General features: G+C 41.4%; 1 protein-coding gene across 1 annotated transcript in view; it reads left to right on the forward strand.

The window, feature by feature from the left end:
* Positions 1-14,189, forward strand: part of GLRA3 (glycine receptor alpha 3) — a gene marked incomplete at its 5' end in the record, with an annotated part of 71,009 nt that extends 56,820 nt beyond the window's left edge. The window contains 2 exons of the mRNA XM_029076379.2: positions 3,560-3,604; positions 11,916-14,189. Of these exons, the coding sequence (XP_028932212.2) occupies positions 3,560-3,604; positions 11,916-12,176 (306 nt within the window). The remainder of the gene's footprint in view (positions 1-3,559; positions 3,605-11,915) is intronic.
* Positions 14,190-14,491: the final 302 nt, after the last annotated feature.

Raw genomic sequence — 14,491 nt, forward strand, 5'->3', positions numbered from 1 at the left:
TTTTTCCTCCTCTTTTCCTCTTAGAGAAGCAGCGTGGCTTAGTGGAAAGAGCCCGGGCTTGAGAGTCAGAGGTCATGGGTTCGAATGCCAGCTCTGCCACTTGTCAGCTGTGTGACTGTGGGCAAGTCACTTCACTTCTCTGTGCCTCAGTTACCTCATCTGTAAAATTGGGATTAACTGTGAGCCTCACGTGGGACAACCTGATTGCCCTGTATCAGCACTTAGAACAGTGCTGTGCACATAGTAAGCGCTTAACAAATACCAACATTTTTTTTCCTTTCTCCCTCGCTTCCTTCCTTCCTCCTCTCTTTCTCTCACTCTATCTCTTTCATTGACCTTAGCTCTCTGAGGGAGAACTGAGTTGATTCATTAATCCATCATTCAGGGGTGTTTCTTTAGCACTTACTCCATACAGAGCACTGAGATAAGTTCTTGGGAGGATAGTACAGTAGCGCACAGCATCTAGAAGAAGTTTCCATTTTCTTCTTCAGTTAAAGTTTACCAATCGGACATTCCTTGTCATCTAAGTTGGATAGAGAACAAGAGGAATCTCTTGAAATCCTTTTTCCAAAATGGTTTTAAAGGTCCTAAATGTAACAATACATCACATGGTGAGCGAAGGAAAGCTTTATAACTTGCATCTTAAAAGTACTTGTCTCTCAGATCCTTATCCCAGATTCTGCTAGTGACTTAATTTACCTCAAGGGCAGAGGCCTGGGCAGGGTTGTGCTCACCATTTTAAGGAGAAAGCAATATGAGCAGCTAGTGGCATATACTAAGCGCTTACTATGTGCGGAGCACTGTACTGAGTACTCAACACCAGTATTCCATGTATCCAAAATGGCTGTATTATGGCTGCAGTACTGAAAAAAAAATTGTGAAAGGAGAAAATATACCACAGCACCTCACTTTCTCTTTCCCTTTCTCCCTTCTTCTCTCTCTTCTGATTCATCATTCCTCTTTTCTCTCCTATAAATGAATCATATTTATTGACCACTTGCTGTGTGCAGAGCACTGTGTTAAGCACTTGGGAAAATACAGTGTAAAAATATCACGGCCATATTACGGTCTTACAGCCTTACGGTCTAGAGGGGGTGATGGACATTAATATCAATAAACAAATTAAGGTTATGTGCATAAGTGCTGTGGGGTGGCGGGGGCTGTGAATAAAGGGAGCAAATCGGGGTGACTCAGAAGAGAGTGGGAGAAAAGGAAATGAGAGCTTAGCCAGGGAAGGCCTCTTGGAGGAGATGTCCCTTCAATAAGGCTGTGAGGGTGAGGAGAATAATTGTCTGTTTTGATGTGTATATATCTATAATTCTATTTATTCATATTGATGCCTGTTTACTTGTTTTGATTTCTGTCTCTCCCCTTCTAGACTGTAAGCCTGGTATGGGCAGGGATCGTCTCTCTTTATTGCTGAATTGTACTTTCCAAGCGCTTAGTACAGTGCTCTGCCCACAGTAAGCACTCAAAAAATACGATTAAATGAATTAATGAATATGAAGAGGGAAAGCGTTTCTCTTTCACTTTCTTCTCGTTCTCCCTCGTATCAGATGAAACCCTGAAACCGTTCAAAGAACAGTTAATCCTCTTCCTGTCTATCCCTCTGATTTTCTCAGATCCAAGCTTTCTCCCTCCATTCTCACTGTTCATATTCCTCCTCTCCTTTCCTTATCTGGCTCAGATTATCCCTTGGTCTAGACAGTGAGCCTTAGAAGAGGGTCTTGTGTAATTCATTTGGTCACATTCCCTCCAGAAAAGGCTAGAGAATGTATCAGGAGAATCAGGAAGGTCAGTGCATTCACATCGAGTAGGGCTAATACTCATTAAGCACTAATTCTGGGCAGAGCACTGTACTAAGCGTTCTGTAAAATATTGGAAAGCTGCAGTATAATCTGATGAAGTAGGTGTGGCCAAGATTGGAATCTTCCATTCCTTCATTCAGTCATATTTATTGAGCACTCACTGTGTGCAGAGCACCGTACTGAGCACTTGGGAGAGTACAATATACCAATAAACGGACACATTCTCTGCCCGCAACGTCTAGAATGGGAGACAGATATTAATATATATAAATAAATTACAGATATATGTATGTAAGTGCCGTGGGGCTGGAGGGCGCAGGGTGAATAAAGGGAGCAGATCAGAGTGACGCAGAAAGCAGTGAGAAAAGAGGAAAGCACGGCTTAGTCAGGAAAGGCCTGTTGGAGGAGATGCGCCCTCGTTAAGGCTCTGTAGACGGAGAGTGTCACTGTAGCTCTTATGCCATCTGTAGACTTCACTGGCTCTTACCACCAGGGATAGCCCCAAAAGAGTGCACACTTTGTAACTCTCTGCTCATCATTTGATGTTTTCGGGCTGGTTTGACTTCCCATCTTGCAGCATAAGGGTCCCATCTAACTCGGTTCACCACCACCCATCCTGCAAATTGCTCAGACTCTTCCATTCTGCCTTCCTAAATAGGGAAGTGAGATATTTGACATAAACTCGGGGTTGGTGACGGTGGCCTATTGGCCTAGTTGGTGGCCTAGGAGAAAGAGGTTGTTGCAGGAATCCTGCACCTCCAATCCCAGCCAGTTTCAGACTTCCAAAGAGAGTGTCCGATTTACAGTTCCAGTGACTTTACATCTTTTCCTTCCTCCCTCTTCTCTCTCTCCCCCTGGCCTTTGCTCACCCCTGAACAGAGCGCACAAAATGAAATCTTGCCAGCCCCCCTCCAAAGAAAAAAAGATTTCTGCTCCTTTCACTTAGTAGCTACTTAGAGGAGTAAACTGAGGTGAGTGCCCTTTGACCCCTCTTCCTCATGTTTGAGGGTGATTATGATACAAGCTGACCCGGATCCACACAGAAACACCGGCAAGACTGGACAATAATGTCCAAGGTGAGACTGGTGCTTGTTGGAAGAAATATGTTGGGTAAATTGTGTGGGTTATTCTTGTGTGGAGTTATAACTAACCATGGTTGAAGGAAGTAGAATGCCAGCAATTTTGATGAAGTAAAAAAAAAAAAAAGGATTTTCAATTTCAATCAGGGGTGTTGATTGAGTACTTATAGTGCGAAAAGCACTGTATTAAGTGATTGGGGGAGAGTGCCATGCAATAGAGTTTGATATGCTGTAGATTTGAGCCCTGCCTTCAAGGAGCTTGACAAAATCTCATTCTCCCTCTAGACTGTACAGCTCCTCGTGGGCAGGAATTATTTCTATTCATTCGATCATATTCATTGAGCACTTGCTATGTGCAGAGCATGGTAATTAGTGCTTGGGAAAGTACAATATAACAATAACCAGAAACATTCCCTGCCCACAGCAAGTTTACGGCCTAGCTGTTGTCTACGAACTCTGTCTTATTATATTCTCCCAGGCACTTAGTACAGCGCTCTGTACAGAGTAACTGCTCCAGATAGAGCATCAATCGACCAATTGATTACTATGTTCATACCTGAGAATGTTGTGATGACTGTATGAGATGGAAAGAAATTATGCAACTACACTGAATTGTACATGATCTGCCTCTGATGTTCTCAAACCATGTTGGTTCACTTTACCTTCCCACAGACTGAAGCTTTTGCCTTGGAGAAGTTTTACCGTTTCTCAGACACGGTAAATCCACTTATTTCAACTTCAAGTAGAGGCTTGGCTTGTGGTCATACATGAAAAGCAGACAGCATTATTTCTGTAAACAGACAGTGTCTGGTGGGGAAACACACCCCCTCTCGCCTTTAAGGACAAAACAAGCCATTGGCATTATTTGCTATTTTCACAAAAAATAATCCATCCTGAAGAAACCCTCCTCCAAATGTTCTACATCAACCTCCTCCCCTTTTAAAGTCAGGCTTTTCCGACCCCTCTGAAAGGGCGAGATGATTTTGTAAACAACCTTCAGTGGGAAACAACTACTCATCTTTTCTCTAACGACCCAAAAGCAGCCATGACACATTTTGGCCAAATTAAACATCTCAAAACAGAGATGAACATTTCCCTTCCTTTAAAGCTGGTGCACATCAGAGAGCTAGCCCCAGTACAACGCGTTCTGACAAGAAAAAATAAACTCATGTCAAAACACATCTTGATTCATTAGGAAAAAAATGTATTCAAGGATTCCACATTCATTCTGAATCCTTCTCTTTCATCTAAGATGCTCTGCGGCTCATGGGTTGAGAACAGGAAATGTCCAGGTGTGGAGTGAGAATGAAAATAATAATAATAATAATTTTAGTAGTTTTTAAGCACTAAGTGTAAAGTATGGTACTAAGCTCTGAGTAGACACAAGAGAATTACATCAGACATAATCTTTGCTGCATATGAGACTCAATCTAAGGAAAAAAGTGTTTAATCACCATTTTATAAATGAAAAAAACAAAATCACAGAGAAGTAAAGTGATATGCCCAAGGTTGTCAGAGCTGGGATCAAAACCTAGATCCTGTGACTCCCAAGCCCAGGCTCTTTCCACTAGGCCATGTTGCTTCCCCAGATACACTGCAGAAACTAAACCCAAAGACTGAATTTGCCTCCCCAGTTAGACAAAAAGAAAGCAGCCAAATCTTGACACTTGGGGTCTCATTTATTGCTTAACTGAGGATGAGATCGGTAATAAGGACAGGGAAAAGGAACAAGATCAAGGACTGTTGAAATTATTTTGGGGTTCCACTGCTTATTTAATTAATAATAAGAATAATGATGGTATTAGTTAAACACTTCCTATGTGCCAAGCACTCTTCTAAGTGCTGGTTTATTGATTTCCTGTCAGCAAATGACTGCAAGAAAGCATGTAGTCCACAAGGTCCTTCAGTAGAATTCCAACTCAGAATGTATTTCAGGACCCGTGGAAAAGTCAAAGGGATCTTGTAATCCTTTTGGAGTTTCCTATGCAGCATGTCAGTCAGTCCGTCAGTCATATTTATTGAGCACTTACCCTGTGCAGAGCACTGTACTAAGCTCTTGGGAGAGTATAGTGTAACAATAAAAAGGCACATTCCCTGATCACAAGGAGCTTACAGTCTAGCAAGATGCCAATTTTCCCTTGTCATAAGAAATCTGGGCTTTCTCCCAACCTGCTGGCTATTTCCCTACATATTTCCACCTCTTGGCAATTTTTTGCAAGTTCCATAGATAGGAGACACTCTCCGAATTGAACTGTTTGATCGGGTAATTGCTTGGCCTTTGCGTGCCCAGGTTTGGCAGTTGTTTGGCCGATGTATTCCTTGGTGGGCTAGCTGTGATCATTTCCCATGTATACTGTGCAGTAATTGCTTTGGCGATCTCAACAATAAATGGCCCGATCACAAATATAATGGGATCTGCTGAATGTGATGATAAAGTCAATGAGTCCTTCTGAAAAGGAGAAAAAGAGAAGTAGTGTGGCCTAGCGAATAGAGCATGGACCTGGGAGTCAGAAGGACCTGGGTTTTAATCCCAGATCCTCCCCTTCCCTTTTGTGTGTCCTTAGGAAAGTCACTTCTCTGTGTCTCAGTTACTTCATCTGTAAAATAGGGATTAAGACTGTGAGCCCCATTTGGGACAGGGATTGGTTCCAGTCTGATTAAGTTGGATCTACTCCGGCACTGAGCCTGGCACATAGTAAGCCCTTAGCAAATAACATAAAAAATATTCTAAGGGCATCTATGAAGGCAGATTGGCACTTTATGGCAACAGACACTCAGTGAATATTTACTGATGATGGTGCTAATATATTCACAATGAGGTGACCTGCCCATATATCATAAGAACTGCTTGGTTCTCTCCACCCAATAGGCAGATGTACACATACATCTAAACCATGGTAGAGTCCTTTTATCCAACTTCCTTTACCCTCTTTCCTTCTAGAAAACAAGTAACCAAAACTATGATAGTTTCAAATATTCTGCCCAAAACCTGATCCTACTGTTCAGTGATCAACTGGGTTTCCAGAAAATGTGTCCATTGCCTTTGGCTTGCAAATTCTCCTAAGAGAAACGGCCCAAGGATTGACTTCTAACACATGTTGAAACCACAAAGATGGGTTGTCCTTGTGCTCTGAAGAGAAGGAAACCAGGCCACTGACCAGAAATGTTTGGAAGGCTATAAGTGAGAACCCCCAGAGAAAAATTTACACTATCCCAGCTTAGTCCTGAATAATAATAAATATAATAATTGTAACATTTGTTAAGTGCTTAAATATGGACCAGACACTGTACTAAGAGCTGGGATGGATACAAGCAAATTGGGTTGGATACAGTCCCTGTCCCACATAGGGACTATCCTAAGATGCATTTTACAGATGAGGTAACAGACACAGAGAAGTGAAGTGACTCACCGGATTAGATCCCAGGTCCTTCTGATTCCCAAGAATGTGCTCTATCCACTAGGCCACACTGAATTTAGCAAGGTCCATTCCCAGTAGGCCAGTTGTTTGAAGAAACAGCCTGTGTGACTGGCTGTTTATCTCGGTTGCTTACAGCAGGGTGCTAACATTGCCAAGGTTGTGGGTTCGATCCCCATATGGGCCACTTGTGTTTTGCAGAAAAACCATAGCCTAGTGAAAAGAGCCTGGGCCTGGCAATCAGAGGACCGGGGTTCTCATCCCAGCTCCACCACGTCTGCTCTGTGACCTTGAGCAAGTCACTTCACTTCTCTGGGCCTCAGATACCTCGTCTATAAAATGGGGATTATGACTGTGAGCCCCACCTGGGTAATGGACTGTGTCCAACCTGATTAGCTTGTATCTACCCCAGAGTTAAGTGCTTAGCAAATAGCACTGGAAAAAATGGTTGGGGGAAGGGGAGAGGGAGCTTATTGACCTTCAGAACCACAATCTTAGGAGTCCCTGCAACATGCGGGTCTAAATATTGCCCAGCTTGAATTTTTATCCTTTATCCCCCTCTATTTCCGGTGATGATGTGCATAAAGTCAGGGGAGCTAGGATTTGCCTACTGTGAAGTGGTGTTTTTTCTTGAATGGGGCACTGAAGTCCCATATATATCTCAGGACAAACAGCCTACAGATACAGTCAGCTGTATTTATTGAGCCCTTAATGTGTTCAGTGCTGGGGAGAATACACTGCAACAATAAACAGACACATTCCTTGCCCACAAAGAGCTTACACTCTAGCTGTAAGCTAGCAAGACTGTGAAAAGTTCCTTGATTCACCAAAGTCTCAGGGCCAGATGTGCAGATCTGTTTTATCCCAACAACCTTCTCTTTGGTCAAAGCAATACCCAGCTTCTATCCCTTTTCTTACGATCATTTATCGGCCCATTTCCCTGACCCAGATTTCCCCACCCCACACTGTGGTAGAGTGCTGTGTGCTGGCTATACACCTTCTTGTGTACCTTCATCCTCAAGTGTTGTGTGTGTGTGTAAGTGTGTGCCTGAGTGTGGGTACACGTGTAGCATTCTGTGTCTGTAAAATGATTCGGGATGGAAGTTGTCACGCCCATGAATGATGTTGTTCTATGTGTCTGGCGAGGTTAAAAAGAAATGCTAAAATGACTCTGAGCACACCCTGTGAAGCCACTTGAGTGATGGGTAGATTGGATTTCCTTCTGGGGGGCAACTGGAACATATCGTACCATATCCCTGCAAGATCCTGGACAGGAAAGATGCAGTGTTTTGGTACCTCCATCTTGCTACGTTACTACCGCATGATAAAGCAGAGGTGGTGATGGTTTTTCCAGTCGAGTCATCGTCATTATTTTGTCAGTCAATCAGTAATATTTACTAAGCAGCTATTCTGTGCGGAACACAGGACTGTGCCTTGGGAGAGTTCACCAGGGATCAAAGTCACGATGCTCTGCCCTCAAGGAGCTTAAAGTCTCATGGAATTGTTAAATGAGGTGAACTATTCTCTGCCTCTAAGTTTTATGAGTTTTTCTTAGGCAGGAACAGTCATTTTAGCATGCTCATCTTAGTTATCTTTGGCTGTGTTTCTTTCTGAAAAATACATATCCTATGACAGTAATAACATTAGATTAGGTTGGCTAGATTTATTCTGAGTCATGACAAAATCTGCCATGGTTAAAAAATGCCTGCAATTGAGCATGTTACACTGTTATTTCATTACGCCATATTAAGTTATTTAATGAATGCTGGAGATTACAATGCCAAGAGGAATGGCAATAAAGTGTTCCGTGCACAGAAGTTTTGTGAAATTTCTCAGGGGCTCCAGAGGCATCATCCATTTAAGTTAAATGTTTCGGCACTACAATTTAAAATTCTACCCTGCTCTTTTTCTTTTTCAAACAAAATGACCTTTATGCAACCGAATAGCTTTATACAGATAATATCTACATCCAATAGTTTTATTGATATTTAATACCTTCCTAAATTCGGTGCTATTTGTAGATATGTTTGAAATGCGTCGTGGATATGTATGTAATAGATAAACGGCCACGGAGTTGACATTTCAATTTCTTAAATGCAAATTACAGGTTACTGGCATTATACAGTCAAAGGGGTATAACTAGAAGAGAAAGATGCAAGTTATTTCTTCACAGTCTACTGAGCATTTTAATAGTTATCGATCCAGTTGTACCAGGACTAGAATTTTAAAACTGGGCCTCTAGAAAATCTGCTACGGTATGAATATATGGATATGCATGTAGGTGCATACTTGTAAACACCTCTTCTATTGCTAGCTTATATTTTATTTCACTTTTGAAAATACAGCTAGTTCTACTATAATGTGGGGGTTATGCGCTTCAGGAACTGGGTTAAGGAACATTCACTTTCTAGAACTTGGGTCTTGACCAGTGTCTTACCTAAATAATAGTAATTAATAATTGTCCTATTTGTCAACCGCTTACTATGTGCCAAGCACTGTACTGAGCGCTGAGATAGATACAAAGTAATCAGGTTGGACACAGTCCCTGTCCCACATGGGGCTCACAGTCATAATCCCCATTTTACAGTTGAGGTAACTGAGGCCCAGAGACATGAAATGACTTGCCCAAGGTCACACAGCAGACAAATGGAGGAGCCGGAATTAGAACCCAGGTCCTTCTGACTTCCAGGCCCATGCTCTAACCACTAGGGCTCGCTGCTCGATTCTTCCAGGAGATATAAGATAACCAAGCACAGATTCCACACTGTCCTAGATGCTTGGGAAACCCATTATAGCTTGCCTTTTTTTTTCCAGTTTCAGCGACTTGGCAAGTTGGCTTAGGAAATGGGGGGAAAACTGGATTAAGCTGACCATGGCTGACTACCAGAAACTTCTCAGTCAAGGGAGCAAGAGTTACAGAGGACAGTGCACAGTGGACCTTCTGGCCACATGATCTCGAGCTTCCTCTGGTGGGTCTTACTGCAGCTGGAAGCTGAATAAATATGTATCCGCAATTTTATAGCACCGGAACAGGAGGGGTCAACCTTGAAATTAGGACTTACTCCACTTGCAGAGAAGCAGAATTCTTCCAGGACTTAATTTGTGCACTCACAGTACAGGCTGTATTCATGGTAATTCCAAGCAGAGAGAAACAGGGAAGTTAACCGTTTCTGAGGAAATGAGATAGGCAGACGGTACAGGAGATCTGGACAGAGATGATTGTTATTCACCTATTGAGAAGCCAGGGACAGTAATGCCCAAAGGAGATCCGCTTGGCTAATTGATTCATTTCTCATATCGACGATGTGCTCTGCTATTCTGGGCAAGCATCCTGTGATTCCTCCTCTTTTCTGTCAAGCTATTTTCCAGGTTTTGAGAGTTCTAATATAGGGAAAAAGAGTTTCATTAATTGTACTACCCGACTTCGTGTTTGACTATCCTTCTCCATTTTGGCTGATCGTTTCCAGAGCATTTTTCACAGTCAGGTTTCCGACTTGTTCCTTCGTTATTACCGGTTTATTTTTGTGCTAGTTTGCTTCACTGACTTAGCTCATTAGCACCGGTTCAGTGTTTCTTTTTTCTTTTATGTTCCTGATTTAAAAGGCGATATACATCCCCGATATAACCTCCTGAACTTTAAACTCATAATATAAATGAATCTGTTATTAATGCATCGTTTAATGTCTACTTTCACAGTCTTAGCCCCTTCACTGTTGCAATTCTCTCCCATTGGATCCATCTGTCACAAGGTTTATCAGTATTCTCTTTTGGTTTAGTCATATTTAGTTCTTTCAAAAATCAAGTGTGTTTTGCTACCAGTGAGTGATTCCAGGAATTAGAGATGAAAAACTACCATAAGATTTTAAGAGGGTCCAGGATGCAAATTTAGAAGCTGTATTAGAATTTTCTGTCATCTTTTCAACAATCAGTGGTATTTACTCAGCACCAACTGAAGCCAACACAATGTATGAAACACATCACTCAATCAATCGATGTATTAATTGACTGCTTGCTTTGTGCAGAGCGCTGTATTAATGACTTGGGAGAATACAGTATCACAAAGTTGGCAGTCACATTCCCTGCCCACAAAGAGCTTACAGTCTAGAGGGGGAGACAGTCAGTAAATTAAATTACAGATATGTACATTAGTGCTGTAAGGCTAATGAGAGTGTCTAACAGGAGTCAGGCAGTCAATCATATGTACTGAGCGCTTGATGTGTGCAGAGCACTGTACTTAGTTCTCGGGGGAGCACAATATATCAAAAAACAGACCCTCAAGAGTCTGCAGCAGCCAGAAATATTTTTCCTGCCCTCAAGGAGCTTGCCGTCTCTCCATCTGTACTTTGAAGTTGATCACTTTAGCACTGCTAACTATACCAAAATGGCTATTTTTCAGAGAAATATTATAGTTTCTCAAAAGCACACACAAGGCTCAAGTGCTTTGTACAGTTCTCTGCCCAGAATAAGTGCTCAATAAATACTGTTGTTGTTTTCTTATGGTACTTGTTAAGCACTTACTATGTGCCAGGCACTGCATTAAGCACTGCGGTAGATACAAGTTAATCAGGTTGGACACAATGTCTGTTCCAAATAGAACTGAGCGTATTAATCCCCATTTTACAGATGAGGTAAATGAGTCACAGAGAAGTTAAATGACTTACCCAAGGACTCACAGCAGACAAGTGGCAGAGCCAGGATTAGAATTTAGGTCCTTTCTGACTCTCAGGACCGTGCTTTATCCACTAGGCCATGCTGATCAATTAATTTGGCAGACATATCCTTAGTATTACTCCAAAATCTTCATTCAGGTATGTCACTTCTTTTAAACATGGAATAAACTTCTCGGAAAATGTATTTTGGCTTGGCCAAATCCAACAGGCTTAATAAATAGTTTTAGTGTTTTTTAACAACAAAGATAAGACTGGCAATATTTGGATTAAGTCCTTTCTTCTTCCCAAATGGCAAATAGGAATATAGGAGGCAGGATTGAGAGGAATTAATTGATTTCAAATCGACTAAAATAGTGTCCTTCATCCACAGACTTTGGCAAAACCCCGTCTTTAATATGTAAATCATTAAAGCTTTGATCAAATGTAACATAAACATTCATCCAAGAGTCTTCTTTCTCATTTTCTGTCTCATGCTGACATTTTTATTTGTATTTGATTTTGGACGTGTGAATTATCAGAGCCGTTATAATAAGTCTCTATGTCCTGTATCTGCTAAAAATAAAATAATAACTGTCCTTACTGAGCACCTATGGAATACAGAGCACTTTACTGGAACAAGGCAACAGGAGCCAAAGATAAATCCCCGCCCATGAGGAGCTCACAGTCTAACGGGGGAGATAGACATTCAAAATTATCGACTGATATTAATCATAGCTGTAGGAAGAAAATAGATTAAGTAACGGAGCCAACATCCCAGGATGAGATAAGAGGATAAATGATGGAATGAACCATTACAGATTCACACCGACATAAGTGCCAAATATGGGTAAAAAAACAACACGTGTGCTTCATTCGGGAGGCCATATCATGACCACAAGCCGCTTCCTCCTGAAGCTTATCCTCCCGCTGAACAACGTTCTTCATTTCTGTTTCTTGGGACAGGATGACGAAGTAAGAGAAAGCCGGTTCAGCTTCACGGCCTACGGCATGGGACCATGTCTGCAAGCAAAGGACGCCGGGACCTCGAACAATCCGGCCCAGGCTGTCCCCAGGAGCCCCGATGAAATGAGGAAGGTATTTATCGACCGAGCCAAAAAGATTGACACCGTGTCTAGGGCCTGCTTCCCTTTGGCCTTCTTGATTTTCAATATCTTTTACTGGATCATCTACAAGATCCTTAGACATGAGGATATACATCAGTAGTAGGATTAAGGTTCCAGAAGCACGTGCATGGGTGTGAGGTGGGGGTGGGGGTGGCGAATGCAGAAATATCCAACGGCATAAGGGGAAACGAGGTTATATTTTGACTTGCTATGCAAAGTCATACCTGGACTAGTGAAGACAACCTTTCACGAAGACAGCAGTTATCGGCTACTGTGAAGTTTCGATTCCTTACTAAATGTGACCAATTTTTTCATAGTAATTCATACCACTCTATTCTCGAGCTTTACTGCCAATGTGGTTCTATAGTAGATATTCTTACACGATGGTATATATAAATGGACAGTACTCTTCGGAGTTCCTTATGATTTTTTAAAAATCCATTGTATTTTCTATCGAAGTTTAAATCGTCTAAGGTGAATCCCGTAGGAAAACAGAGACCAAGTGTTCAAGCATCCATTTTGGTTTCAAGCTTAGCTGGCAGTGTCAAATCGGTTGGTTCACTTGTTTTCTCAAAGATTAAGATCAATGTGTTCTGTAATGACCATCGTCAGCATTCAAAGAAGCGATGACTTCCTAAACAGGCCATCTCCTTTGAAACTTCTCACAAATGGCCCAGGAGAGCCGATGTTCTGAATAGAACATTCATCCACTGCAGCCAACTCCACAGTTTCGGTGAATTACAAGGGGAATGCATTGCTGTTTTTAATGTATTTAATGTATTTTTAATTTATTTAATGTATTTTTAATTCATCCCCCAAAAGACTCTTTGATAAAATTTCGAACTGAGAGCAATTTTTTTAAATCTTTTTACTGGATGCTTAATTTTCCTCATCTAACTATGCTTAGCATTTCATCTTAATAAGGGAGAAATGGAGTGACCCCCACTGATTTGAATTTATCAAGTTGTACCCTCGCAAAAAAACCTAGTCGATCATTTCAAATGGAGTCTCGTTTCCTTACCCAGTAGTTAAAATTATATAATTGTAGCACGTTTCTATATTAGCATCAATTTTCCCTGAGGAACAAGTCAAAAATTTGACCCAAAAGCCTAAGAGGAGAATTTTTGCTTGATAATTTTCAAATGGGTTTCCTCACTCCCCACCCTCCTGGAAACACAAGTTGTTTTGTTTAGTGACTTTTCCACTGAGAAATTTCAGATTGGAAATATTCGATGAAGGGTCCGTGATTAGATATTGGAGGGAAAAGCTGTGGAAATTAGATAGATTCATGGATAATAAAGGAGATAATCGGAAAGTTAGATGGTGCGTCTTTAACCATCAAGATGGATGCTAAGAAGGACAATCATCACAGTTCTAAGAGCTGCTGTCAGGGATGGAGTTTTGGACTTGATCATCATGTGTCTGTCTCAAGAGTGAATTGCTTCGATTACTGTTTTTTAGCTGGAGAAGTGAGCCAGTGGGCCAAAAGAATCCAGCTTCCAAATTGTCAGTAGGGACAAACTCATACCCTAGGAGAGTTGGGTTAATAGGTAAGAGGAGCTATTTTTTTCAGAGCAAAGCTGGTGAAATTATTTTCCCTTTGGGCCTCGCACTGTCAAATGAGGAGCTGGAACTGCCATTTCAAATGGAAGATTTCTTCTTTTTTTTTTCCAAATAAGAATGAGTCATATCAGGTGCCTCTCTGGAGACCTTTCAACCATTAACTGCAATGCAAACTATTCTTATGTAACTCTGAAGAGTTTTTAATGTTGCGTACATCTTTCAGCACCTAATGACATGCAAGACCTCACCCCGAAAAGTATGTTTCTTGTTTTTATGACAGGTGAGTCAAACACTACCACTGAACAGCTCCTCTCTTTCAACTTTCCTTATTCTGAGCTTGTTTTTGGCAGTTGGATAACCAAAAGCTAAATGCAGCTGGTGGGAAATGCAAGCTGGATTGCTAGAGGCACAGTGCATATGAACTAAACCGTAACAATGTATCTTTATGCTGAAGATTAAAGCGTAGTAATATCACATCTTGTCTTTCTGAGGATTAGACAGAGGATTTAAAGATAATGGTTTCCCAGGTCATTTTCAATCGCCTCTGGAAAAAAAAAAGATGCATGATCCTATTGAGGATTTTCTCTCATTTGAGTTCAATCTTTTAAAAAGAACTATTATTTACAGAATGCTCTACCAGACACGTAAATCATTTCGTAAGGATATTGTGTGTGTGTGTGTGTGTTCATGCACGAGTATAGGGAACATATACACATCGAGTACTAAAATCTCTTCCAAAACATCATCTGGGTTCCAAGGAGATATTGTATTGTAAGCGACCACATTGAGATATTTATGTTTATGCATCTGCAAGTCCATCAGTGGTGTTCATTGAGCCCATGCTACACGCTC

The sequence above is a fragment of the Ornithorhynchus anatinus genome, chromosome 12 (genome assembly GCF_004115215.2).
Source record: "Ornithorhynchus anatinus isolate Pmale09 chromosome 12, mOrnAna1.pri.v4, whole genome shotgun sequence".
NCBI lineage: Eukaryota > Metazoa > Chordata > Mammalia > Monotremata > Ornithorhynchidae > Ornithorhynchus > Ornithorhynchus anatinus.